Source organism: Thrips palmi, unplaced genomic scaffold (assembly GCF_012932325.1).
Source record: "Thrips palmi isolate BJ-2018 unplaced genomic scaffold, TpBJ-2018v1 HiC_scaffold_16, whole genome shotgun sequence".
In the NCBI taxonomy this organism is placed as follows: domain Eukaryota; kingdom Metazoa; phylum Arthropoda; class Insecta; order Thysanoptera; family Thripidae; genus Thrips; species Thrips palmi.
In genome coordinates, this window is record NW_023144625.1 from 8,689,074 (window position 1) to 8,715,131 (window position 26,058).

Genomic DNA, 26,058 nt, shown 5'->3' on the forward strand with positions numbered 1-26,058 from the left:
CCGCCACTATCACCGGCAAAGAAGGCACCGGCCGTCGCTACTCCGCACACGAGGGGAACGGGCTCAGCACGGGGTATAGACGGTGCCCTAAATTGCCATCGAAAAATGGGATATTTGTGTCGAAAAAAGAAACTCATCGCTGGGGTTTTCAAACATTTTATTGTTTTCAAGTCGTAAGGTGTCAGAGTGTTTTTATTGTGACAGGTCGCAGTTTAATGAAGTCCTGTTGTCACGTCCGTATTTTATGATGACAAGTCGTTCACGTCTCGTCCTCGTTTAAGTCATCACTTGAGTCATCACTATTTTTCAGCAGTCTTGCCGCTTAGAAAGAAATCACAGTCTTATCAGCCCGATTTTTTAAAAATAAATTGGAGGAAATGAAGAAACTGGAAACGCTCGGGCTTCACGTAAAAGTCTTTGTGGCACGGGTGGGTCCAGAGTGGCGTTGCCTCAGCCCTGGAAGGCGGTGACGTTGCGGTTGGCGGGCGCCTCGATGCGGTCCTGGAACTTGACCGTCACGTCCTGGATGAACATGTTCCTGGTGAGGAAGGAGCGCAGCGTGTCCACGCCCTGGCGCCCGGTGCGGTCGAAGGGGAAGCCCATGGGCTGCTTGTCGGGGTAGCGCTGGCCGCGGACGCCGCAGTAGGAGGCGGCGTCGTTGCACATGCCGTCCAGGGGCTGCTCCACCTGCACGCCGCACGCACAGACAGAGAGTCAGATCAGTTTCGGTCGACGCCAGAGCGCCTGCGAGACACAGGGTAGGCACTCCCGCAGCACTCCCGTGTCGGCAGAGCGCGGATGTGGCCTAGCCTGTCATTACTATTACCATTACGGGCTAGACCCTCCTCGCCCTCGCGGCGAAGGCGGGCGAAGGTCCACCCACACCCACCTTGTCCCTGGAGTAGTCGGTGATCATGACGAACAGCTGCAGCTGCAGGCCGGACACGGAGCCCTTGGGGATGAGCATGTGCTGGGGCCAGCCGCAGCCGCAGAAGTTGAACTGCTCGAGCTGGGTGCCGCTCTGCGGCCTGTTGAGGTCCAGGTTGCGGAAGGTCCTCTCGAAGGGGATGGTCACGGACGACATGGTGGAGCGGCGCTCGATCGTGTTGGTGCGCTGGCTCACTGCGAAAGCCACGGCCGGCGTTATTTAGAGCGCCAGAGAGAGCAACTCGATTGCAAGGCCGCCGGTACTCACGGTTGATGGGGAACTTGTCGAGCTCCACCATGAAGTTGCGCTGGTCGCGGAACAGCATCGGCACGCCGCGCTCGTCGAACTTGGGGCCGAGGAAGATGCGCACGTAGCCCTCGCGCTGCCCGGGGGCGTTGTTCTCCACCTGCAAAAGGCGCGAAAAAGGAGCTCGTCAAATCGGGGACTCGAACCCGGGACCGGCGGCCGCGGGCGGGGGCGCCACTCACCGTGATGCGGTAGGTGAAGGGGCGGTGCTGCAGGTGGGTGAAGCGGGCAAAGACGGAGCCTCGGGGGGTGAAGTCCAGGCCGCGGGACAGGTCCATGTCGTTCTGCTGCCAGAACGTGAACAGCTCGTTGGGCCGGCGGGCGTTGGTCGTCATCACCTCCACGCTCTGGACAAGATCACAAAATAGCCCTGCCGGTTAATTCTTCTTCTTCGGCATTTTTTATTTTTAAATGTCTTGACGTGGCGAGGCTTACCCTGACTTGCACGCCGGGGAAGTCCAGCTGCTGCTGGCTGTAGGCCGGCAGGGTGCGCTTGTGCTCCTGGAAGATGTCGTCGACGAAGGCGTGCCAGCGGTAGAAGACGGGGTCGCGCATGGCCGTGGTCGAGTCTCCCATCACGCCGAACGACTCCTGCGGACCCGGGGCATTAGAGGGACAGCGCTTGGGGAGGGAAAGGAGGGGCCCAAGTGTGACAGTGTGCTCACCAGGTGCCGGTTGTCGGGGTCGTGCGAGAAGGCGATGGCGATGTGGCCGAAGTTGTGCATGTCGCCGTACAGCGGCCGGTTGGGGGAGATGATGCTGGACTCGATGATGTTGCCCAGCACGTCGATGCCGCCGAACTCGGTCAGGTTGAGGCGGGTGTTCTTGTCCTGCGGACAGACACGAGGGGGTGAGTCTCGGTCGAACGGCCGAGCGATCGGGAAGGATCGTGGCGCCGCTCTGTCTCTCTCGCACCGCCACGGGACGCCGCGAGGGTGCGACACAGACAGTGTGGGTACTCACCGTGACGACGGCGCCGGTGTGGACGGCCTCGTAGATGCGGTCGCGCCAGCGCTCGATGTCCTGCAGGTCGAACTGGATCTGGTCGCCCTCGCGAGCGATGTCCTGGAAGCACAAGGCGCCGTTGTACTGTCGGTGGCTCCGGAGGTCTGAGGGACTCGGCGACGGTACTCACAGACAGGACGGTGTTGGAGGCCCTGGCCGGCCAGACGCGCGACGACACCAAGCTGTCCAGCTTGGGGAAGTAGCCCTCGGGGATGGGCTCGCGCAGGTTGAGCAGCCGCTTGACGCGCTGCAGGCCGTTGCTGAAGCGCTCCAGGTTGTAGCGGGCCAGGATCTGCTGGTGCATGTAGGAGAACAGCTCACCGCGTCGGTCCTTGCGGACGATGTTGAGCGGCGCGTCGAAGGGGTACACCAAGTGCCAGTGCCAGTGGTGCAGGTTGATGCCGAGGTCCTCGCGGAAGTACGCCACCTTGTGCTCCTCCTCCAGGTCGGAGGCGGTGTAGTCCTTGGGGATCTCCAGCGGCACCTGGAGGAAGCACACCCCATGGGTTAGATACGCTCTAGTACTCACTTTCCTATTTCTGTCCAATGGCTCTGTCTCTGTCGCACTCATGGGCGTGCCATGGGGGCGTGAGAGAGACGGCACTTACTCGCTGCTGGGGGTCGAGCGCCATGTTGGTCTCCTCCCTGGCGCGGGCGAAGAGGGCGCCGTTGACGTACTTCTCGGGGAAGAGCTCGGCCAGGGGCGGCAGGTGCGCGTTGCGGGTGTCGTCGCGGTGCAGCAGCGCCACGGAGTAGGCGTACACGAACAGGTACGGGTTGAGGTGGCTGCGCGCGTACACGGCGGCGGACAGGAAGTCGTCCAGATTGCGCATGCCTGGCCAACGGAAGCACAGCCGTCACAATCCACTTTCGCACCCTTTTTATGTCCCGTCGAAACAGCAAGGAAAACAAAAACATCACCGCAGAACGCACGCTGATACGGAAGAGCCGTTTCGTCGCTCTGTCACTGTCACACCCACATGGCGTCCCGCGGGAGTGCGAGAGAGACAGGCCGATGAAACGCCTCTTCGGCGGTGCAACGCAACAGTGGAGCCCCCTCACGCTTACCCATGAAGACGTCGATCAGCCTGCCGGCCAGCTTGCGGTGCTCCGGGAGGAACAGCGAGAACTGCGCGCGCTTGTCCAGCTGCCCGGGGACGCTCAAGTCCGGCAGGTTGATCTTGCGCACGTTGATGTGCTCCGCCTTCTCGCCGAAGCGGTTGATGACCTGCGTGCCCAGCTTCTTCTGCCGGTCCGTCTGCAAGCAGAGACCAACGACACTTGAACGAGTCGGTGTGTCGGAAGCACATCCTTAAGACGGGAAGGTCGGTGACGCACCAGGTACTCGTTGGGCACGTCGAAGAAGACCCTCTTGCTGCCCTTGTCGCTCTCCTTGGGCAGGAAGATGGGCTCGGAGGGCCTGTCGAACAGGTACTGCAGCTGGTCGACTTTGGCCTGGGCCTCGGCCGTGGGCGCCAACAGGGCCGCGAGGGCCACGACGGCCACGCTGCTGCAAGCAGAGACAGAAGGCGCCTTCACGTTCGCTGTCGCTGACTTGGATCGCACAGGGCGTCTCTGGGCCTCGGCGGCGCGGCGGGGTCAAACCGGTGTCCTCCACGGCGGCGTCCTCCGCGGCGTCCTCCACGGAGGCCCATTTCCGCTGTCTGGGATCGGTGGCCATCATTACCGGCATTGCCGAAGTATCTCCGAATGGCTAAGCGGGCCGAATGCCTGAGCCGGCCAACCCGCGGGTACCACCAACTACCTACGAACCGGTTGGTTGCCGGGCAATACAGTGTATGTGTTCGGATAAGGCGTTCGGGCCGTGCCCTGCCGTGCCGTGCCCTGCCGTGCCCTGCCGTGGCCTGGCATGGCCGCGCTATGAACGCTAAACGCCAAGGTACACCGACAGCCGCCTCGGAACAACGAGTTGGGCGTCCAGGCCCCGTCCGTCTGGCTGGACGCGGGTAGGGCACACCACGTCCCCCGCCCCGCGCCTGCAGCCTTGACCTCCGCGGCGTCCAGGCAGCTATAAACAGCGTGACCAGCTTCGACACAAACAGCTGTGTTTGCAAATAAAAGCGGATTCGTGTTACTTGTTTATTGGTTCAGCACACGTTCTTTGTCTGCCGGGACTTTAAAGACGTCAAGTAGACTGGATGGGCAAGAGTGTAAATTTCAAAGCTTTTTTTGCGATAGTCGTTTTGGTTGATTGCCACCGCTGTGGTTCGCGCGCGAACACAGTGACCCCCTAAAAAAAGGAATGTCCAAGACGTTCCGAATGCCGAGGGGCGGCAAAACGATCCGCAGTGCTCGCAGTGCCCGGGGCCGGCCGGCAGACTAGTCGTGCGTGTGTGTGTTTGTCAGTTCGTTGCCACCCGCCCCGCCCCGCCAGGGCGTTAGGACGACTCGCTCCGCGGTGCTCCGCGGTGCTCCGCAGCCTCCCAAGGCTACGGCCGCAGCCAAGGCCACGCCAGGACCAGCAGGACGCCGGCAGACGCTGCTGACGTCACCGCCAACCTGTTTCTGTTTCCAGCGCGCCGCACCGCGGAGCCGCGACTGACCGGTCAACCGCACCGCACCGCGCCGAACCCCCGCCGCGGCCCGACGTCCGCGTCGTCCTCGTCGTCCCCGTCGTCCGCGGGTTCGGCTGGCCGCGGGCCGCGGGGCCCAAAACACGCGAGACGTCCCGCGTCGCCGAAATGCTTAATTAATGCAGCGCAAACACGGCGAGACGCCGCGTTTCCCGGCCTGCGGCCAGACTCGGCGATGATCCACGGCGGGGGTTTCCCGGCCACCGCCGGCCGGGCACGCCGGGCACCCCCGCCCGTCGCTGACGTCACGGCACGTCACGGCACGGCGAGTGGCGCGTGCAGTGCCGCCTTACCGAGAACCGCACTGTTGTTGTGACGGCCGGGCGGCGCCGAGCTCGTCAAACCCCGATGACAACATCAAGGTGAGAGGCTGCAGACTGATTCCGCACAGCCTGCCGTCGCCCCGTCTCTCTCGCACTAATGAGGAACGCCCCACGAGTGCGGGAGAGACAGAGCGACGAAAGCGATGTTCGGAATCAGTGTGCTGGACGCGCTTCCGCACTGCGTGACGTCCACACGGAGCGAGACGCGCGGCACGCACACATCGAGGCATCGAAGCGTCGCGACGCCGCAAAACGCCGTTTTGGCGCAACGTCGCCCAGGACAGGGTGAACTATCGTCGACACAAACTAAGATAGGAGAGAACGCGATGTGCCTGCACTGCCCCGCCTGCCGCACACCCTGCACGGCTTGGGGTCTATCCTCTTAAGCGAAACGCATCAGGACGTCAGTCAGTCAGTCAGTCAGTCAGTCAGGCAGTCAATCAGCCGCCTCCTTAAAACAGCCGTAAAATCGTTCCAAAAGGACTGACATGGGTCCTCAAGTACATTTTTACGTTCAAGCATTATAATTCTGTGAAAATTGTGGTTTAAAAGAGATGTTTTGTTGTTAGCATGGGTTAGGTTAGGTTGACTCACAAAAGCTGCTAACAACAAAACATCGTTTTTAAACGAAAATTTTCACAGAATCATAATGCTTGAACGTAAAAATGTACTTGAGGACCCATGTCAGTCCTTTTGGAACGATTTTACGGCTGTTTTAAGTAGGCGGCCGATCGACTGCCTGACTGACTGACTGACTGACGTCCTGACGCGTTTCGCTTAAGAGGATAGACCCTTGCACGGCTTGCACGGCGGGGTCGCGACTCCGCGACGTATCGCGGTCCGCGTTCGGGATGGCGTTGTCTTCGTCCTTGTCGCACTCACGGCGACATCGGACACACCAGCGCCAGCCGACCTGGACGTGGCCGCGGCCGATTTGCTTGCATTTCTGTTTGTTCGGCCACCCACCACTGCACTGCGGGGGGGTCGGCATCGCCTCGGCTGTCGCGAGGGAAGTCCGTGAAGGCCCGCCCGACGGAGGGCTCGGGCAGTGGCGCCTCCGTGCGGGCGGCGAGGCCCGGCCGTAACCCTTTGTCGAGAGGGAACTCGGAAACACTACTCACAGGATCCCCGCAGAATGCATGGTGGTGCGCGCTGCTGGCTGCCTCTGCTTAGCGGCCCCTTGGAGAGGGCTCTTGGAGAGGGCTCGGGGTTGCTGGCTCGGGGACGCCCTCCGGCTGGAGGGGCGGAGCGGAGCGGAAGATGGCAGTCTTCACCGTCGGGCGGGTGAAGACCGACTGCGAGCCTTGGGGCACCGCGGCCGCGGAGGAGACCGTGGTTCCGAGGTTCCGAGACGGCAGGGCAGACCGGCGCGGCGGCCGGACTGGGCGGGCTGGTCTGGGAGGGGGGATGGCCGATGGCCGCGTCCCCAAGCAGCAAGCAGCCAGCCCCGCCTGCCCCGCCAGGCAGCCCAAGTCGAGCCGACAGAATTCCCCACCCTTAGCCTTGTCCGGGCGTCAGCTTTATTTTGAATCTGATTTGAAGTGGTTTCCAAAGTTGCGCACAGAGACCGTCGGCGGGGAAGTCGGTGCCGCCCAGAGCCGCCACGCAGTGGTCCGGTCCGCGGCGCAGCCCCCAGCCCCAGTCCGCGGCCGTGCGGGTGGCGAAGGGCCTTGAGGAGGGCCTAGCAGTCTTGCATAGTGCGGTCGGCTGGCGTTGCAGGGGCATTTGCGGTCTCGCTTGTGTTGCCACCAGTGCACCTCGTTTGCAACTTCGCTTTATTCTTGTTTTCAAGCAGCCCAGGCGGGGGCGCAGCCGTGCTCCGCGTTATCGGAGCTGCACTGCACGGTCCGATAATAGCCGGGGGAAAGCCCGCGGGAAAGCCCGCGGCGAAAGCTGGCTTCGGGTCCGCGAGATGTGTCTGCCTTCCTCCTGAGTGCTTCGCAGAAAGAAATGCTGTGGGAGGACCTAACTCTGCCTCCACCGTGGAGGGCATCCTCCACTCCACTGTAGGACTGCAGCGGGCGACGCGATGTGACGTCAGTGGCCCCTCGTTGGGGCGACGGGTTTGCAGGGACGAGCCTGGCCGGGCTTGGCCTGGCCTGGGCCGCAATGCTGGCAAGCGCCCAAGAGCAGGCTGGACCGGCCGGGGATAACGCCCTTCTCGACCGTCCCCGGATGGCCGAGTGCGTGTACTCGCTGGACGGCCTGGACGGGCATGGCGCGCTCAAGCTGCCCAAGCTCGCCGTGTGCGTCAGCGTGTCTGCCCCGCCCTGTCTGCGTCAGTGCCGCCCGAGCGGGAGTGGCCCTTTGGAGAGGAAGGGGATGACACGGTAAGGCCATCGACGTGTCGGCATAACTTGGGTCCGAAGGGGCGATGGGGACGTCCCAAATGAAGCTGCCCGCGAATCGTCTTTGCTTCAGGACTTCTGGCGCGGCCTGCACGCTTTGCGCGAGGGAAGAAATCGTGAAGGGATTTGCCTGCTTGTGGCTAACAGGTCTCCTTTTACCCCAGGCTGATCGTGGTTTCTCTGCGAGAAGGTGTAGCAGCAGCCGCCCGTCTGTTGAGTCCTTCAGCGCCTGTGAGGTAGGCCACCGTCCCGTTCTGCAACGTACCAGCGTGGAGGCGGTGGCCTATCTTACCCCTGTCGTCTTCACAGGGGTGAGATAGGCCACCGTCTCTACGGCGGTGTGTTGCGAGACGGAAGGGTGGCCTACCTCACAGGCGCCGAAGGCCATAATCTGTGGGCTCCAGGAGAAGCCAGGAGAGGCAGCTTCCAAAGCTACACGATGCATCTGTTTTCGTGCGACCATGACGTTGCGCCCGCAGCCCGCATTCGCGGATGCCATGAAGCGCGGCCTCGAGCAGGAATAAACAGCGTGCCCTAGGGGTGATTTTTCATGGTCTTGCATCGAAGAAAAAAAACGTTTCTAGTTTTCATTTGTATATATTTGTTTTCTAGTACATTAATGGTTAACTTTAGAAGAGAATTAAAAACACAAAAAGTAAAACAGGAAAAATGCTGGCCAAAAAGAGCAAAGCTAGAAGGATGCTCCCAAGCGACCATGGAGCAAACTCAAACTTAAAAGACAACAAACTTAAATTTTAATTGACAAGAAGTAAAATTAAATACACCACTAATTAACACAATATAGCAACAACATTCAAAAAATTTGTGCTTGTAGTACAAAGCAAGAGGAGCACACAAACAGAGTCCTTACCCATCAAAGGGTGAGTGTGGCAGTCACTGCAGACCATTACATCAGTATCTGTGACTCAGAAAATGAAACATCACCATCTCATTGTCACTTCCCAAAGTTGAGACCAACAAAACATGTTATTTTTGTAATATCACAATTAGTTTAGGACAGAAGCCTACACAAGAAAAACATAAATGTCTTTTAACAGTCAGCTAAGTTAGTGAGCTTATTTATTATTATTTAGATAAACACACATGCAAAGGTTTGATATGCAAACATTTTTAAAACCACTAAGCGGCCTACTCAGTTACTATAAAACTAGGGCAAAGTTTTTAAATCTTGCATTTAACAAAAACAAATATTGTAACTGAAAAGAGAAAAACAACAGAAAAACAAAAAGAATAGACATAAAACATGGAATATGAGTTTGTTTAAAAACAACAACAAAAAAACATTTGTAGAATTAAAATAAAGAAAATGGAAGCCTCATGGAAGAAAAGTTAAATACATCACATATTGTTAAGTAAAACTTCTAATTACAAGAGGTTCTAAAGAGCCACAAGAAGAGACACAGACTGATGTTTTAATTTAAACAATTTAGGACTTGGAAGAAAGACTTTTCGAATTCAAAAATACTACACAACTAAAAAACACGAAGTTTGACTGACTTCTAATTTAAATTGTGCAATCAAGTTTAGTAAACCTAAAATCATCAAACAGACCTTCACAAGGTACTGCAAAAACATTCACAGACATAGTACATATTGATTAACTGTCCTGAGCTGCTCTAAGATTTTCCCACCAAGAGTATTAATAGTGGAGTCAAGCTGGGTTCGACACGTTCCTGTTAATTGGCTCAAGGCTTGGTGAAGTGGATCGATGTTCTCTCTGACCAAAATTATTGCCATCAACTACGGTGTGCATTGGAACAATAAGTTGATGATCTTGGGTACTTTGATAAGAAGGGTGCTGGTCTCTTTTCCGGCTGTTAGATGGTGAAACACGGTTCAAGGGTTCTGACTCTTCTTTGAAATATTTCCGAGGAAATAAATCAGAGACATATACCACCTGAAAAATAAAAGATTTGTTAAAATATAAACAAGTACAATTTTAATAGTTTTTAGAGGTTCACTATACTTACAGTGAGGATCGCTACAATGACACCGATGAGAAGACCAGACAGAACATCACTCCAATGATGCTTGTAGTTTGAAATTCTTGACATGGCAGTAGACCAAGACAACATCAAGCAGACATACTGAATGCCATGTCTTAATAATTTCGAACCTTTGAATGTCATGCGCGACTGTAGGTAGCACTACACGCAAAAGAAAAGAATATTAGGACTAAAACCCAAAACAGGCACAGAGTATTAAAAAATATAAAGTTGTTAATTTTTTAAACCGAAACTTACAACAAGAAACAACATTGTGTAGGCAGAGAAAGATGAATGGCCCGATGGAAATGAAAGCCTGAAATTAAGCAAAATCAAAATTACTTCTGATACAAATTTTGAAAATTAAGATGGTTCAAGAATATGGACCTAGCTTCTTTTAACTTCCGAGCTCCTGCACCACTTGTGCATTCGAATGTTTCAAAGTACTTGTGTTGATTTTCTGGCAGGGTGCAATTGATATTTGGTACACAAACACTTATAAAATGAGGCCGAAGCCGTCCAATAGTATATTTTGCAATGTCTGTGGTGAGCTGGGAGGTTGCTGCTCCAAAGCCAAACACACCAATAACTTTGTAAGAATTCGACAACCAAGATGGTATGGAGTGTCCCATAAATTTATAAGCTGTGCGTCTACGAGTTATATAGTGATGAATGTACAGCTCAGTCAGAATTATCTGAAAAGGGACATGAAGAGAATAACAGTTAAAATAAACTCACAGGCACACACCAAGGTAGTCTTTCTTTGCCACTTACCACAGCGATAGGGAGGAACATTCCGACTATGTACAGCATGAGGTTTGAAACAGTTGATTCCTTGAACGGGTGCATAATTGACTCATCGTTGCAGTAAAAGCCTCTTGAATATGGCTTTCCAAACAAGAAAAACATTAAGATTGGGATGCCAACTGGACGGGAAAGAGAGCCAGATCAGTGCGTGACAATCCTGAGTGATATATAAATAAACATGTCAACAGTTTCAGCTGTCAATGAGGAACTTCCTTACTTGTCAATAGAACAGCCACGTCAGTAATTATTTTGCGAAGTAAAAATTTGGACTCCCTGTCCATTTTGGCGAGCTGGGGCGTGCCACGACGCGAGGAATAACTGGCGATGACGATAACGCGTCGGCACGACTCCTTGGTCTTGGTCCTTGACTCTACTTGACGACCGTTCCGTCTTCTGCTACACCTAACCTACTTTATCTGACCGTGAACACATCCGTGGCCATGATAGAGAGGTGGACGCCGACCACACCTTGCTCAAACAGGATGACAGCAGAGTTTATCGACCAGATGAAGAGGGTCTCATCCTAATCTTGGTGTCCGAAAAGCCCATCTACTTAAGACCTAACCGAGGCAAGGACTACGGTCTAGGCAACCTTTTTTCCCTGCGAGCAACCTGCCGGCATATCTCTTGCTACTCTTTCCTCTTTCATTCTAGCTCTTTGACACACTTTCTTGCTCGAGTGTCTATTCTTTCCTCTTCTCTATTTCTCTTCCTCCTCTCCCTTTCCTTGCTACCTTCTTTTCACCTCCTTCCCCCTCCTCCATTCACTTCCCCCTTCCGCCCCTCTCTCTTCCCCGCGTCAGGCTTGCTCACGTCCACATCCAGAACCGTAAATTATGACTATGTTTTTTGTGGACATATCAGCTCCACGCTCAATTTTATCGTCCAATTCGAATCTTGTATTCTTTTACGAACAACGGGAATGTTGATTTTTTTCACCCGCACGATTGCTCACGAGCCGTGTTTCCTCATCGTTGCGCGGCGCACACTGCGTGTGGTTGGCAGAACCGGATCCGAAAGAGAAGAAGAAGAGAGGAACGCGCAGGCCCCAGCCTAGCAGACAACTGACCGAAGTGGGGTTATCGCGTTGGTTCACGCTCGATTTACAATCTTGCAGATAGTTCGGCAGTATTTGGGCCGGCTTTCGGTTGGGTTTGAATCACTTCAGGTAGGTCTTTGACCTGGCTCTAATTTCTGTGTGTGTCACAGTCTGTGGCTCGTCCTTGCCGTTCGGTATCCCACTCGCCTGGCCGCAGTCACGAGCCCCAACGTCTTCTGAAACGATTTTAACCCATGTGTCTCGTCTCCTCACTTATTTACGAAAAAGACGAAGATGACGTGAATGCGCTCCTCTACTGTACGGAAATTCCCTAGCGTTGCGAAATCGGATTCGCATCAATTGCCCCCCATCGTGTTTATCTTGATAAGACTCTGTTGAAATACTCTTGACTTTAATTGCTCTGCTTTGTTCCTTGGTGTTCTGATTGCAGTGTTTTATTTTTTTGTCAGTTTCGAGCGGTTTGGTTGTTGGAATGGGATTTGGAAAAGTGGAAAAAGATTGGAGACCATTCGTGTATGGTGGGCTGGCCTCATGCACAGCAGAATTTGGTAGGTACAGACTTGATAGACTGCGGCCTTTTTTTTGTCCCTACCTCAATATTGTTTGGTGTAAGGCTTCATTGTGTTTATGTTTGTTCCAGGAACGTTTCCTATCGATACAACTAAAACCCGCTTACAAGTACAAGGTCAGCACAACAGTTTGCACGCTGAGCTAAGGTACCGTGGTATGACCCATGCTCTTGCAGAAATCTCCAAACATGAAGGGTACAGAGCTCTTTATGCAGGGTATGTTTTTTATTGATTGCTGGTAACTCATTTAAGAGATTCTGAAGTAATGTCGTTGATAAAGTGACCTCTATCAGGCAGAGCTAAAAATTAATTTATTTTCATGATTATTACAGAATTGCTCCAGCTGTGCTGAGGCAAGCAACCTATGGAACCATTAAATTTGGAACATACTATACCCTAAAAAAGTTTGTGGCTCAATATCGCCAAGATCCAAAAGAGGATGTTCTGATGAATGTGTTGTGTGCTGTCACTGCAGGCATGCTGTCTAGCGCAATTGCTAACCCGACTGACGTGTTGAAAGTCCGGATGCAAGTCCACGGACATCACCATAGTCTTGTCAGCTGCTTTCAAGATGTATACTATCATGAGGGAATTGGTGGATTGTGGAGGGTATGTCTCTGAACAAAAACGCTGTTTTAAATTTATTTTATTTCTGAAAAATATTTTGCAGAAATTGGTATGATTGCGATACTTTATTTTAATTTATTGTATGAATATATCCATTTGTAATTTTTCAGGGAGTGGGACCCACTGCTCAAAGAGCAGCAATAATTGCAGCAGTGGAACTGCCAGTCTATGATTTCTGCAAACATAACTTAATTCCAAAAGTTGGGGACACTGTGGCAAATCATTTTATGTGAGTTGAATGTGCTCAATATTTCGCTTCTAACCACGTATTGGAAGCACCCTTAGGTTCATTTCTTTATTGTTACAGTTCTAGTTTCATTGCAAGCTTAGGAAGTGCCATTGCATCCACTCCAACTGATGTAATCAGAGTAAGTGTTAAGAAATATTCAGTCAATTGTAAGAAGTGAGATTGAACTGCATGTGTTGTAGATTCCCCCCCCCCTTGTTCCTCTCTATTTTTATTATTTTGATTTTTAATCATAGAGTCATGCCCCATCGCTATGATTGAGTAAGATCAAGTATCAGAAGATGCAAGATTTGGACAATGGGTCAATTTTTCTGGCCTTGTGGGACAAAGTAAGTTTGTAATATCCGTTTGTTTCATTCCAGACAAGATTAATGAACCAAAGAAGATTCAAAAAGGGAGGAATAACTTCACCCACTCCCCATACTGCACATTTGTACACTGGCAGTTTAGATTGTCTTGTCCAGGTAAGGTATCATGTCAACTGCCTCTTCTTGCATGCAAGCAGTGTGCACCTGCAATTGTTATAATTCTTCTTTATGACTCTTTTTCTCTCTTCACAGACTGTCCGCAATGAAGGAATAACAGCATTATATAAAGGATTCGTGCCTACCTGGGTGAGAATGGGCCCATGGAACATTATTTTCTTTATCACATATGAGCAACTTAAAAAGATCTACTGAAAACAGTATGTTCTTGAACATAAAGTTTCCTTTCATCTGAGATTCCCTCAATTAGTGAAGGTGAAATAAAGCTCTATCACTTTGCAACACGGTTACCATCAAGCCTGTGATGGGAGCATGTCATGCAGGATAACTTTCGGGTTTTGGCCATACAGTCAAGTTCAGCAGAATCGAACCATGCTTGCTTGTGTGTTTGTCCTTCTTATGTGTATATGTGACAGAATGTGATTTTTGAGTATCTAGAGTCTTCCCATTTCAGTTAGTATTCCAAGACTTTGTACTTATAGATAGGTTTCTTTCTCAAAACCAGATAGTGCCTGTCCAGTCAGGGGCAGCAGCGATGGGGAATGCACATTAATTTGTGGTCTTGCATTATATTGGTTCTATTTTTCCTTTTTCGAAGTGCTACTCAAAGAGGTTGTCTAGGTACTGAAAATTCACATGGTCTGTGGTTTCATGTAGTGTTATTAACTTGTGATTGAATTTATAAAATACCTTAGGATTGTTTCTTTTCTGATGTGATTTAACTTACTCTCAATGTGAAGCTGATATTACTTGTATTGTTTTAGAAGACTTTGTTTGTGTATAAATTTATACATGTAAGATGCTTCCTAGAAGTATGGTAAAACTAGTCCTCTTCTAAAGTAATGTATGTAGGTATACATATGTAAACAATTTCGTCTCCTGTAAGCAGGAAGCTGAGATGCTTCTCCATCTTATTATTGCTTTCTGTTTTGATATCTCATACAAAGTGCATTTAATGTCTAGTACAATTTTCTTATCTTACTGAAAAGTGATTTTTTGTTGTTATTGTTTTTTGTCTTTTTCCAGTGTAAGACTTGGACCATTTCATTGCTGACAGCATTTCTTTCTTATTTTATTTATGAGTGGTGCAGCTGTTATATGTGTCATCTTATTATCCATTCAATACCAAATTGCACTTAGTAGTTGGTAGTAGGTAGTAGTTAGTAGCCAAAGTACATGGGGGCACTTGAATTTTTGATTCTAGTGTCTGTGTGTGCAAATTTTAAATTATGTCTGTTAATGTGGCTGTTAATCTTGGGGACTCCCAAAGTACCTATGTTATTTCTCAAAGCAAAATGATTGTCTGTACATAATTATTATGACGGTAAATACTGTACTGTAAGTATTTAAACTGATTACAGTCAAACCTACTGAAAACAAACCGAAAACTATCTCAATTGAATCTTAAATTTGTTCAAAATAAAAAAAAATATTTTTACTTCTTTTTATATTGAGGGATTGGCAAAATATTCCTTATGTGTGAATTATTTATAATGTACAGATCGCTTCACTGTTGTGTTCCTGTTGTGCTGCCTCAAAATGTTGTGTTAACCTAATGGGTTTTGTGTTTAACCCACTTGTGTATTTTTGTGACAGGCGAAATTGAAGCATTGTTTGGCAAATTTGTGATTTAAATTTCCTTCTAGTGTGAGGATGTGTCTTTGCGGCTCTCCAGGAGAAACAGGCAGTGACAAAAACAGGTTTTGACAAATGGTAATCCTTTCTCAACACAAAAGGATACATGGTGGTTGACTCCAAAATAAAATAGTGCCACCAAAATAAATTGGCTCTAGTCCATAATTAAAAATCAAAGTGAAACCGTTCAAACAAAGACATTCCTGTTCAGTTCATGAATAGGAGCGCAGGAACTCAGCCACAAACAAATTGTAATTCTTTAAAAAAAAAACAGAATTTCTGCGATAGCACTGTACTTCTTTTCCAGTATTACTTACTCTAGTATAGCAAGATCTGCTTAGTTGTTTGTTGGCGTCCACAGAGACACCATGTTAAGATGTTTCATTTATAGTAAATTGTAAGTTTTTGCTCGAAACCACAGGAAACCTCTTTCTGGTAACTCTTAGTGCCAAAGGGCTGTGGTGATGTGAAGCCACAAGACTTTTCTGAGATTTGACTGCTACCTGCAAAAGGTTTCTCATGTTTTGCATTTTTGCACAAGCTGTTCAACATATCACTCAACCTTTAATGTAATCTGAACAAAAGCACCAGTGCTATACACTTGTGGATCTTGCAGATCCATCTTTCTCTCATTTGTCTGTTTCTTTTTGTCAGAGCTTTGTGGTTTGTGATATCTAATATAAGTGGGGAGTTTGGAGCTGGACACCTTAAGTGCTTCTATAGCCTGGCGTCACGGTCAACTTTGGACTTGCCAAAGATATTATGTAAATTTTTGGGAAATTTTCCCTTTTGTGGTTTAAATGAAAATAATTACCAAAAAGGGGTTGTTAAAATTAGGAAAAAAATAACCAGGGTTTAGCCAATAGTTTGCTGCTACACAAATTTTAATAAAAAACTTTTTGCATGTTTTGTTTCCCAGGGTGGAAGAATTTTTACCAAAGACATTCAGTTTCGGGAGCACTTGGACCGTGATTAAATCCTATTTTTGGGCTTCATTTATATACGAGTTTGCTTTGTTTCGAGTTTTTTTTAAAATTTATTTTAAACCCCGAAATTTAACCCCAGTGAAACTATGAAAACCTTTATTTTATGTACGGGACGGCCCAAAATTCCATATATGTTAGTTGGTAGCATTTTTTCAAAGAATCCCTCAGTCCCAAAATGTACTGGGAAGGATGCAAGGTTCCTACCACTTTCCTATATAGCCTAATAAATTTGTTGTCCATTCATTAAAAGGCTGTTACTTTATTTCATCCTTCTTTAACATATTTTCACAGCTTTGTATTTTACAACTATTTATGGCTTACAGATGATTACAAAAATAAATATTAACAAAGTTGACTTGTATTACATACATAAAAGAAATGACAGTTACTAAAAAAAGAAAGAACAAAGTCGCATTGACTTTCCATCACAAATATACAATACACATCAAAACAAAACAATGGAGCCTATCCATCAATGGTAACTTCTTCGATGCTCGCATTAGATTCCTGTCTCAATTCTTGTGCTGGCAAGTTAGAAGTTTGTGAAGAAAATAAATCCTTGAGCTGCTGCAAAGTCACTTGCTTTCCACTCCATTGTTCTTTCCCTGTTGCTTGAACAGCAGAAAACATCCTGTCTTCAATTGTTTCTCGAATCAAGAAACGATGGACATATGTTTGTCTGATAAAGAAATATTTTAAATAAGACAAAAAAAAAAAAAGAAGAAAAAAAAAGAAATGAAAAAAATAAATGAAAACCCTTTTTTTTTTTACCTTGTTTGTCCAATCCTGTGAATTCTTCCTATTGCCTGCAATTCATCAGCAGGATTTAGCAATGGCTCCACCAACATGACATGAGTTGCCTCTGTCAGATTCAGGCCTTTTGATCCCAGCTTCAAAAGCAAAAGAAGGGCAGTGACTGGATTCTCCTCCTCCATATCCTTTACAAAGACAACAATATAAATATTAATCTCGAGAAAGAAAGTACGCAGTACTGAGATTGAGTTGAGGAGTACAAAATATAGCAAACCTTGAACCTCTGAAGGGTTTGTTCATATCCTGCGCCTGACTTCAAACGCAAGTTTTTAATGCTATTGCAATTAAGAGCTTCCTGTAAAACATCTAGAACTCGATCCCACTGAGGAAACAAGAAGGTGCGCCAATTAGCAATCGTCAATGGGCAGAATTACAAACTCTATATAAATTTATACTCACAGTTGAAAAAATCAAAACCTTTACAAGAGGGTCAGCCGCCTTTAGATAAAACAGCCTTTTAACCACACCCTCTACTTTAGTGGAATAAGAGCCTAGCACCGGAGGGATTTCAAGGTTTGATGAGCTACCAACACATTCTTCTTCAGAACCCAGATTCACAAAGGACAATTCACTTATGTTTGTTACTTCTCTGCAAATAGCACAAGGAACTTGGGTCTTTTTCATGAGTTCTGGGAAACAGTCCATGCAGTAGCAGTGACCACAGGACAGAACAACCCACTGTGGACAAGACCAAGTAAAACCATGACAAAGCAAACCAACAGTAACAAATAAAGAGGTCAAACTGTAAAATCTCACCTTGTTTTCCAAAGTTGCTTGGCACACTGGGCAAACCTCTGGACTTGATTTGGGATCATTTCCTTTACTACGAAGATTTTCTAAATAAGCTACGGTTCCTGATTTCTTTCGCAATTCACTAAAAGCTGATATTGCTTCCAAGTTGTTCTGATGAGTCATTCCTTCTACCTAATTGATAAAAGTGATGGGTTAGAAATAGAACAGTAATTCATACCAGTAATTCATACTGTAATGTTCTTTACCTGATGGGGCTCAATTACATGAAGTGTTTCCATTTTAGTGTCTATATTCGAACTTAAATTCTTAGACTCTTGCTTCTTTCGCTTGTTGACTTTAGTTGGTGAATTTGGCATTGGTTCATCAGGATAGCGCAATCTCAAACGAAGATTACACATGTTTAGTTCATCTTGAGCCTGAGTCCTTTCATTAACACGACTCCACAATAAACGGATAGATTTAAACTCTTTCCGTAAAGCCTCCATTAGCTTGAGAAATAAAGAGCCACTCTTGAGCCAATCCTTGTCTGCTTTCCTGTGGCGGCCCAGAGACAACAATGTTTTTAAAACAGTTTCCTGCTCGCTAGGTTTCCACGATCCTTCTTTTCCTTGGCCTAGGAGATATACATCACCAACCATAATATTTTCATTTTTCTTCACTTTTATGTCAAAAAGGTTCACTTCAAATTTCTTAATGTAGTTTTCGCAAACACAAAGCTCACACAATGCTTTCTGAGACTTGGACTTTAGATTACTAATTCGTAAGTGGCAGTCCACAGCAGCATTAACTAATACTTCATTATCTGCTGCCTTTAATGCTTTGAGTGATTTCTTCACCTTCTTTTGATTCTTCTCAATACCTTCCAACCATTGAGAAATTATAAGTTGCAAGCCAGGAATAGTAGCTACTTTTTTTATTATACTGGTAGAGGAAACATCATGGATACTTTTTCGATGATTGACCAACGCATCATAGACTTTAGATAGAATCTCATCTCTGTCCAAAAATTGACATAAATCTATCCACCAATCACCATCTTCATTAGAAATTTGGTTTTCAAGGTTCACAACTGCTTCAGATAACCCAACCAAAGATTCCTCCACTGATGTCACTGCAAGTTGGGCTTTAGACATGTAGTTTTCTTCCAACTGTTTGGCCTCCTCCCTCAGCTTATCATCACGCAATGTAGGAGGTATTATTTCTCTATGGTTTTCAATCACTTCTGCTAAGTTGTTGAGAGTATGTATCTTCTGAAGAGTGTCAACTTTGAAGCGTTCCTTGTATTCCTCAGTGATGCGAAGGACTTCTCTGTATTTCTCCGCTGCTGACACATATTCATTACAGATTATGTGTAGACCTGCCATGCCATTGAGAGAGGCAATGTGCTTACGAAGGGCATCTTGGGCTTCGATTGTTGTTTTCTTGATGAGTGATTCCAACAGCTCAGTCATGGTCATAGTATTCTTTTGATTGGCAATAACATTTCCTCGAACAGCCTGGGGATGAGAGCAGGCTTGTCTTAACTTCAGAAGCGGTCCCAGAACATGATTTACTGTAGAAATGGGGAAAGAGTGCAAAGTCTCACTCAAAGAGTGAAATTTGGATAAGCGTTCCAGAAAATCATTTGAGCATTCCTGATGAGTACGCAAATAAAAGTGCTCTTCTACAGGGGTGAAGTTAAGCCACCATAAGAGCTCTGACTGGGGAGGAATCTTAATCTGGTCAAGGACATCCACTTTAGAAGACCGCCACATTATGTGGGCCAGGAGAGTGTAGAGAGGATACTTTATGCCGGTGCAATAAGGGTTATACAATTTCTGAGTCCAGGAAGCATGATCACTGTATGGCTCCACACAAAGGAATAGAATGAGGCCATATAAATCATGGAGACTCTTCTGGATGGGAGTTCCAGTGACAGCCCAACGATGAACAGCAGAAAGGCGAGAAACCATTTCTGCCGCTTTGGAGGCTGTTCCTTCAACCATCTGGGCCTCATCAAGGCAAATACGCCAAAAATCAACACACAGCAATGGGCACGTCGGTGTAAAGTATCTTTTCTCAAACCGTAAACTTCGACCTTTGTGGACTTCAGACAGCACTAGCTCACGGCGAAGGACATCATATGTTGTAAGAATCAGGTCATAGTCGGCATAGAAGTATGGCTGTAAAAAGCCATCAGTCTTCACCCCTTTGTACACAAGCACTTTGAAGTTTTCTTTCACACTGATGTGTTTTTTGACCTCTTGAAGCCATTGACCACTAATGGATGTGGGGGAAACAATGAGGGTTGCTCGAGATTTAACAGGAGTCTGGAAGATTTTCAAAAGAGACAATAAATGTTAGCTTTCAAGCCTTGGAGGATAAATGCAATCAATCACACCTAAGAAAATTTTCTAACCTTTTTAAGCCAGCACTGAGGACAGTAAACAGGTTGTGATCCAATCCATTTAGTAGCACCAATACATTCTTTGTGCATCAAACGTGAGCAGTCTTCACATTTGGTCACAGTTAACTGACTCTCCTGATTTTCAGTGCAAATGCACTGGACATCTAGAGCTGAATGCCCCGAACTGCTTTCAGCAAGAGCCTCGTAGGCAGCTCTTATGGGATTTTTGTGTACTTCAGACAGCTTACTTTCATACCTGAAAAAAAAAGAACATTTTGAATTGAAAACAAAACTGACTGAAGAGGAAGTATTGGGATTTTAAATATTTAACATTTACCACAATTGAGCAAGTTGTCTGCTAGCACTCTTTGGTCGTTTGCAAGACTCCTTAATATCAGTGGCACTTCTTTTAATAGCTTTAGTCCTCTTTTTAGGTAATCCTGAGTCCAACTGTGAAATTCGGATAAAATTTAGACAAATTTCTTTGTCTTCCCGGTAACACTTAACAATGTAATGAATTCCCTAGTCAAACAACATACCTTTTTGTTATTAGAATTTTTCTTTAAAGGGGCATCATTATCATCTGTGACCATAATTTCACACTCTTCTGTTTTAATTTCTGCCTCCTCTTTTAAAGCCTCTTCCGCAAAGCTTACTTTTTTTGCAAGAGTAGTACTGGTTACTACCTTTACATCTAAAAAAGTATCTGGAGAGGGTTCACTCACTTTCACATCATCAAGTGTTTCTGGCATGACCACATTTTCAGATTTTCCAATACTAGACGATGGTTCTTTAAAATCCACACTCTCACCTCTTTTCTGAGCTCTTTTCTTCGCACGCATTTCCCTGTTTTTCTGAAAATCATAAAACACTATGTCAGATATGACTCATGAGGAGAATTATGATTTAAAACACTAATTAATCATTTTAGCTTTTCTAATTGAACTGTTTGCAAATTTGTTGACTAATTAATATTCTACATACTTGTAATATTGAGAACATATTAAAATTAATTTCTACCCTATATATTTGAGATTGAAATACTCAACAGGTAATCCCTTCCAACACTCTCTGAGACATGCTTGAAATGCAAACTGCTAAAATGGGACTGGGAAAAATGTACTAGCAATAAAGAAATTGAATGCATACCAGGAAACTAATTAAATTTCACGTTTCCAGTAAAAAGAGCTGACACTTAAAACACCAAATTTGCTAAGAATTTTTCTCTTAGACACTTTAAGTTTTACAGTCTGCTTTAACACATTCACACACAAACCTTTCTTGTAGCAGCACTCTGCCTGCAGCGCATTGCCAGGGTCTCTTCATCGGAGTCGCTCTCACCCTCCATCTTAGAATCAAGATTGGAGTTATCCTGAGGTAGAACCTAGGAAAGAAACATAAATAAACCTTCAGGACTACTACCACAGCACAAAATAATAAAAAACAGTTGTTGAAAATAATTTAAACATACAACATCGATCCGAGGATTGTGAAGAACACATGCAAGAACCTCCACTGTTTTGCCAAGACCCATTTCATCCGAAAGGATACCTCCAGTGGGAATCCTGACAATAGGTAGGGTTCTAACATCATCAGTCGAACTAGACGGTATGACATCTGTTTCAACTAAAATGAAGAGAGGGCATTCACAGTAAGAAAGCACTGTAATGACATGCACATTTAAAACAGAAACCATGGTGAAGAAGTGGAATAGAAATCACCAGAAACATATTCAATCCAAAAAAAATAAAGCAAGTTTCATATAGTAAGTCAAACCTGCCGAAACCTCTCAACAATCCAATTACATACTGGCACTGTTTATGAGCTTTTTTTCCCTTCATCTCCTTCACTCATAGTTCTATTAGAAATATTTATTGAAAACACTAAGTAATACATACTGAAATCCAAATCTTCTTCTATAGTTTTTTCTTCCCTGCTAAGCATCCACTGCACTGCTTGTTCTTGATAGGGCCGTAACTTGGGTAAGAGAGCAGGGTGCTGATGAAAAGCACCTTGACAAATTTCTTTCTCATGAAAATTTTTGACAATCTTAAAAAGTTCATCATTTTGGAGCCTTTGCTCCATTGTGCAGACACTGAAAAAGAAAAACAAAGTGCATTCAAAGACTGAAACACTAGAATGTGAAAAAACAGGGAAGAAATTAAAGAAGCCATTTGAAGAGTTTGACCAATTGAAGGGGATGCTAGAATTTCGAGTTCTGTAAACCGAGAATGTGAAATACTTCCTCGACGTGTTCCAGCATGGATCACATTAGAAAACCACCACCCACTTCCATAATGCAGAGAAGAGAATGGAGACAGAGAGGAGGAATGAGATAGAAATTTGTTTATTTGATGAACAATGAGAACCACAAGCAAAGAAACAACATAGGACTTAAAAGGGCCAGTTGAAGATTTGACAAATTTGGAGGCGGTTTTCGCACTTGTTGTAGTCATTCAGAACAAAAACTTTAGGAAAATGCTTTAAATAGTTCCATCAAAGTAAATGCACTGTGTGCCTAACCTATAAGGCGACAGTAGTTCCAATGAGAATTATGACCAAAACACTCTGCGACTTCAAACGAAATGTCAGAAAAATGAACAATCAGATCTTAATGGACAGTATCGAATGTGAACTTACATGACGAGAAGCTGCGTCTTCCCAGACCCGAGAAGAGAATGAGGCGCCTAGCAAGTTTTGACAGGTATCGCGTCGTCTCCTCTCCTCGGCGCCGACCGAAGCTACCGCCACCGCTGCCACTGCCACCGCCACAACAAACAAATGAACTCCAAGACGGCAACACAACAAAACCAACGACGCGACGGGTACAGTTTTAAACTACCTTCTGACGCCACATTCAATTTTTAAACACAACTCCGGTTTTACTTTGATTTAAAATGAAATAAATTTATACGTTTCTCTGGAAAGCATTGTAATGTTTTCGGTCAGTTAGCTTTAGTGTGTTGGCTGTCCTGGAACACAACAAAACAAAAAAGAAAAAAACCAAACAACGTGTGTCGTTGTTGTCTGCTAGGCTGTGTGTATTCTATTGTTGGTGCTGTAATTTTTCTTTCAAATCGAGCTCCGTTTTATAATTACTTCAAGTTGAAAAGCATCCGGACTTGTTTTCGTTTCAACTTAGATAACTCAGTGTGTCGTCAGCTTTCGCAATGGGTATTTGGTTTCGCTAGGTTATTCAACGATGATGAGATTCCTGCCCAACACTCTCATGCAAATGACAAACGAACTCAGACATTTTGGCGCCAGAGTAGTACCGACGTGTTCAGGGAAAGGTAAGACGCTCACAATTTCGTGCTTTTCCTCCCTCTTCGCTCACTGCCGCCAGTTATTTGGTTTGTAAACACTATTTGCTTGAAAAGGTTTAAATGCAGGCTCTCTAAACATGCACTTCTTGTGGATTTCTGACCTGCTTTTTGTAGATTTTGAAGGATTTTTCTTTCAGTCCGTCTGTAGGTAGTCTGCTTTTGCTCTTGACTTCCACTAACAGAATGTATTTTGTCTGTTTTCAGCATCTTTGAGCAAGATGTCGAAAGGAAACTCCAAACCGTTCACCATTTTTGTGGAGGGAAACATCGGCAGTGGCAAAACCACCTTTCTAAAACACTTTGCTGCCCTCGACAATGTTGTGACTTTAGCTGAACCAGTTGACCGGTGGCGTGAAGTTAGAGGCGAAAACTTTTTGGTATGGTACCTTTGTGTGTAAGGAAAGTATTATTTTTCATACCATTTCCACCTTCTGAAATCTGTAATGATCTTTGTAACACCTACAGGACCTAATGTATTCCGATCCTTCAAGGTGGGGGATAACATTCCAAACTTACGTTCAGCTGACCATGTTAGATTTACACACCAAGCCTGTGGAACGTCCGATTAAAATGATGGAGAGGTCAATACATAGTGCAAGGTAAGTAAGGATGCTGGTTGGAGTATCATTTTTTGGCCCGCCCCGTTTATTAATTCTTCAAATCATACTGGAAACCAATGACAAAAGTACCTTTCTCCTTTTCTTTTAGGTACTGTTTTGTTGAAAACCTACATTCTAGTGGTCTGATGCCCAACCCAGATTTCATTGCCTTAGATGAGTGGTTCAATTGGATTTTGAAGAATCACGATGTTGCTGGCAATTTAATTAGTAAGATACCTCCCTTCTGTTTCTAAAGACAAGAGTCTTTCAACAAACAATTGCATCACTTGATTCTATGTTGGGTATGTGTTGACCTGATTTTAATTAACCCTTTATTGTTTTGCTTCAGTTTACCTCCGAACTACCCCAGAAGTGGTGCACAAGAGAATGCTGTCTCGAGCTCGAACTGAAGAAAGCTGTGTACCTTTAGATTACTTACAAAAGTTGCACCAGTTTCATGAAGATTGGTTGTATCATAGAAAGTCCTTCAATTGTCCTGCTCCGGTATGTTCTCTTCTACAATCTAGAAATTTTAATGTGTAGCCGTTTTTTTTAAATGAGTACAACTCTACCTTCTTAATTTTTCCAGGTTTTGGTCATAGATGCTGACAAAGATCTAGAAATGATGGCAGCTGATTTCTTGACCTGTGAAGCCAAAATTTCTGATGCAGTGGCCAATCTAGGAAAACAAAGAAATGTGTCATCGCCTTCAAAGATGAATCTTTCGTCACCTATCAAAGTACCTTCACTGTCTTAAAACTGATCTCTCATTTATTGTTTTTAATTATACTGTATCCCTTTATATATTTTTCTGGGATCCTGTATTGTGACCAATTATTATTCCATGTGAATGTGTACTGTACTTAATGAATGATTGAATTTATAATTTGTGACATCTTGAGTATAGTTCTATTTTCGGTATACCAAAGTGCCTGTAGTCAATAGATTCTTAATTGTCAATGTCAAAGCGTTAATTGTGTGATTGTTCCTGTTTTTCTTTTTTTTTTCCTGTTGCACTTGCAACTGTTGAGAGCAGCTGCAAGTGCAGTTTCCACTTTGGATCTATATAGAAAATTTTTTGTGCTTGCTCGTGACGTTCTTTTGAGCAATATTGTCAATGACTGAACTGACTGGTGACGTCAACATTCATACCGTGCATAGCTGCACATAGCTGTGAGTCAAATTATTTTTCTCCTTTTTTAGTTGTGCTTTTGGATGTCAGCAGGCAATAGAAAAAGTGATCCATGTGAATTCTGAATGCTCGTTTATTTTTTATAACCATAATAAATTAAGAAAAAGATTACTTCGGTGTTTGCTGAATGTTTTCATGTCACCTGATGTTCCACACAATGACACTGACACCAATCATCCATCACAAATGAATGAAAGAAAGTCTGACAGTTTAAAGTCACTGTTTCATTTAAGTCTCACATAAGATCACAGATAGGTTGTTGCAAACAGTAAGTTTCTCATAGATCTCCAAGCGGAGAAAATTAATCATTTTCCTCCACAGACCTGAAGGAGATCACCTCCTCCGGTGGGCTTAAGAACCACTCTGATTGAATTTCAACTTCATCAATCAACCGTTCTTGAGCAGTCTTCTTGAGCCAAAATGCTGGATGGCACACACATCTCTCTCTGGCGCAATGTACGAACAAAACGTGCCTGTACGGGCACAATTCAGTACGACAGTCAGCTAGCCTCTGGCCAGGAGAACTATAAATGACTGCTCTGGGCGGCCAGAACACCGCGATTGCAGCTGCGTCACGGTAAAGCCCTAGGGCTTTACGTCACGGGGGCAAGGTAGGCCACCACCCCCACACCGGTGTGTTGCGACACAGGTTGCTGCCTACCTGCCCGGCGCTATTTGCCATTACCATCGGGGGACGGAGACGCACCGCGTGCCCTCTACCTTGTATTGGGCCGGACCCTAAAGGAGAAAAACGAAACCAGAGTAAGGCTTTTATCCGTAGGCGGCGTGGGCATCCGGGCGTCACGGTTCAAGTTTCTGCGCCTTGATCCGGTCATGTTTCCGGGCGGTAGTAAATCGTCAGCGGCCCAAGCAGCCGAGCAATTCCATCAGCATCGAAGGCGGATCCTGAGATGGGTTCAGAGGGGACAGTGTCGCTGAAGTTGCCCACTTTTGCGACTTTTTGCCTATATCTTTCTGGCGGCTCGTGCGATCTCCCCATCCCTGGATGCACGCCTGAACAGAACTTCCAGCTCAAGCGCGAGAGGGGGAGACCACAGGCTGT

At 46.2% G+C, this 26,058-nt stretch overlaps 5 protein-coding genes across 8 annotated transcripts; 2 read left to right on the forward strand and 3 right to left on the reverse strand.

Moving 5' to 3' along the window:
* Positions 1-140: 140 nt before the first annotated feature.
* On the reverse strand, positions 141-6,470 carry LOC117643069 (phenoloxidase 1-like). Its single transcript, XM_034381723.1, has 12 exons — positions 6,278-6,470; positions 3,578-3,749; positions 3,308-3,497; positions 2,848-3,074; positions 2,370-2,723; positions 2,198-2,299; positions 1,900-2,064; positions 1,670-1,825; positions 1,417-1,581; positions 1,196-1,334; positions 890-1,122; positions 141-687 (listed from the first exon to the last, which is right to left on the reverse strand). Exons 1-12 carry the CDS (start codon positions 6,295-6,297, stop codon positions 451-453), a joined length of 2,160 nt encoding a protein of 719 aa, XP_034237614.1. The 5' UTR covers positions 6,298-6,470; the 3' UTR covers positions 141-450.
* Positions 6,471-8,192: 1,722 nt separating this feature from the next.
* LOC117643070 (putative phosphatidate phosphatase) lies at positions 8,193-11,054 on the reverse strand. The gene is made up of 6 exons (XM_034381724.1): positions 10,535-11,054; positions 10,285-10,436; positions 9,898-10,205; positions 9,769-9,826; positions 9,496-9,672; positions 8,193-9,422 (listed from the first exon to the last, which is right to left on the reverse strand). The coding sequence occupies exons 1-6, from the start codon at positions 10,596-10,598 to the stop codon at positions 9,177-9,179; spliced, it is 1,005 nt and encodes a 334-aa protein (XP_034237615.1). The 5' UTR covers positions 10,599-11,054; the 3' UTR covers positions 8,193-9,176.
* Positions 11,055-11,274: 220 nt separating this feature from the next.
* On the forward strand, positions 11,275-15,211 carry LOC117643072 (mitochondrial uncoupling protein Bmcp). Of its 2 annotated transcripts, none has more exons than XM_034381726.1 (8): positions 11,275-11,485; positions 11,827-11,925; positions 12,018-12,162; positions 12,279-12,555; positions 12,684-12,802; positions 12,881-12,941; positions 13,183-13,284; positions 13,381-15,211. In XM_034381726.1, exons 2-8 carry the CDS (start codon positions 11,850-11,852, stop codon positions 13,498-13,500), a joined length of 900 nt encoding a protein of 299 aa, XP_034237617.1. In that variant the 5' UTR covers positions 11,275-11,485; positions 11,827-11,849; the 3' UTR covers positions 13,501-15,211. The 2 variants fall into 2 exon arrangements, with proteins under 2 accessions (XP_034237617.1, XP_034237616.1); XM_034381725.1 differs by lacking the exon at positions 11,275-11,485 and adding an exon at positions 11,502-11,674.
* A 954-nt stretch (positions 15,212-16,165) lies between these two features.
* On the reverse strand, positions 16,166-22,650 carry LOC117643068 (E3 ubiquitin-protein ligase SHPRH). 2 transcript variants are annotated; one of them, XM_034381721.1, is made up of 13 exons: positions 22,519-22,650; positions 21,777-21,973; positions 21,350-21,504; positions 21,155-21,262; positions 20,418-20,732; positions 20,216-20,328; positions 19,891-20,134; positions 17,738-19,801; positions 17,496-17,663; positions 17,139-17,417; positions 16,954-17,061; positions 16,698-16,864; positions 16,166-16,605 (listed from the first exon to the last, which is right to left on the reverse strand). In XM_034381721.1, the coding sequence occupies exons 2-13, from the start codon at positions 21,961-21,963 to the stop codon at positions 16,392-16,394; spliced, it is 4,122 nt and encodes a 1,373-aa protein (XP_034237612.1). In that variant the 5' UTR covers positions 21,964-21,973; positions 22,519-22,650; the 3' UTR covers positions 16,166-16,391. The 2 variants fall into 2 exon arrangements, with proteins under 2 accessions (XP_034237612.1, XP_034237613.1); XM_034381722.1 differs by lacking the exons at positions 21,777-21,973; positions 22,519-22,650 and adding an exon at positions 21,655-21,672.
* Positions 22,651-22,865: 215 nt separating this feature from the next.
* LOC117642767 (deoxynucleoside kinase-like) lies at positions 22,866-25,106 on the forward strand. 2 transcript variants are annotated; one of them, XM_034381294.1, is made up of 6 exons: positions 22,866-23,231; positions 23,409-23,581; positions 23,670-23,803; positions 23,913-24,031; positions 24,153-24,307; positions 24,393-25,106. In XM_034381294.1, the coding sequence occupies exons 1-6, from the start codon at positions 23,081-23,083 to the stop codon at positions 24,558-24,560; spliced, it is 900 nt and encodes a 299-aa protein (XP_034237185.1). In that variant the 5' UTR covers positions 22,866-23,080; the 3' UTR covers positions 24,561-25,106. The 2 variants fall into 2 exon arrangements, with proteins under 2 accessions (XP_034237185.1, XP_034237186.1); XM_034381295.1 differs by having other exon boundaries at positions 22,866-23,171; positions 24,393-24,560.
* The last annotated feature ends 952 nt before the right edge of the window (positions 25,107-26,058 follow it).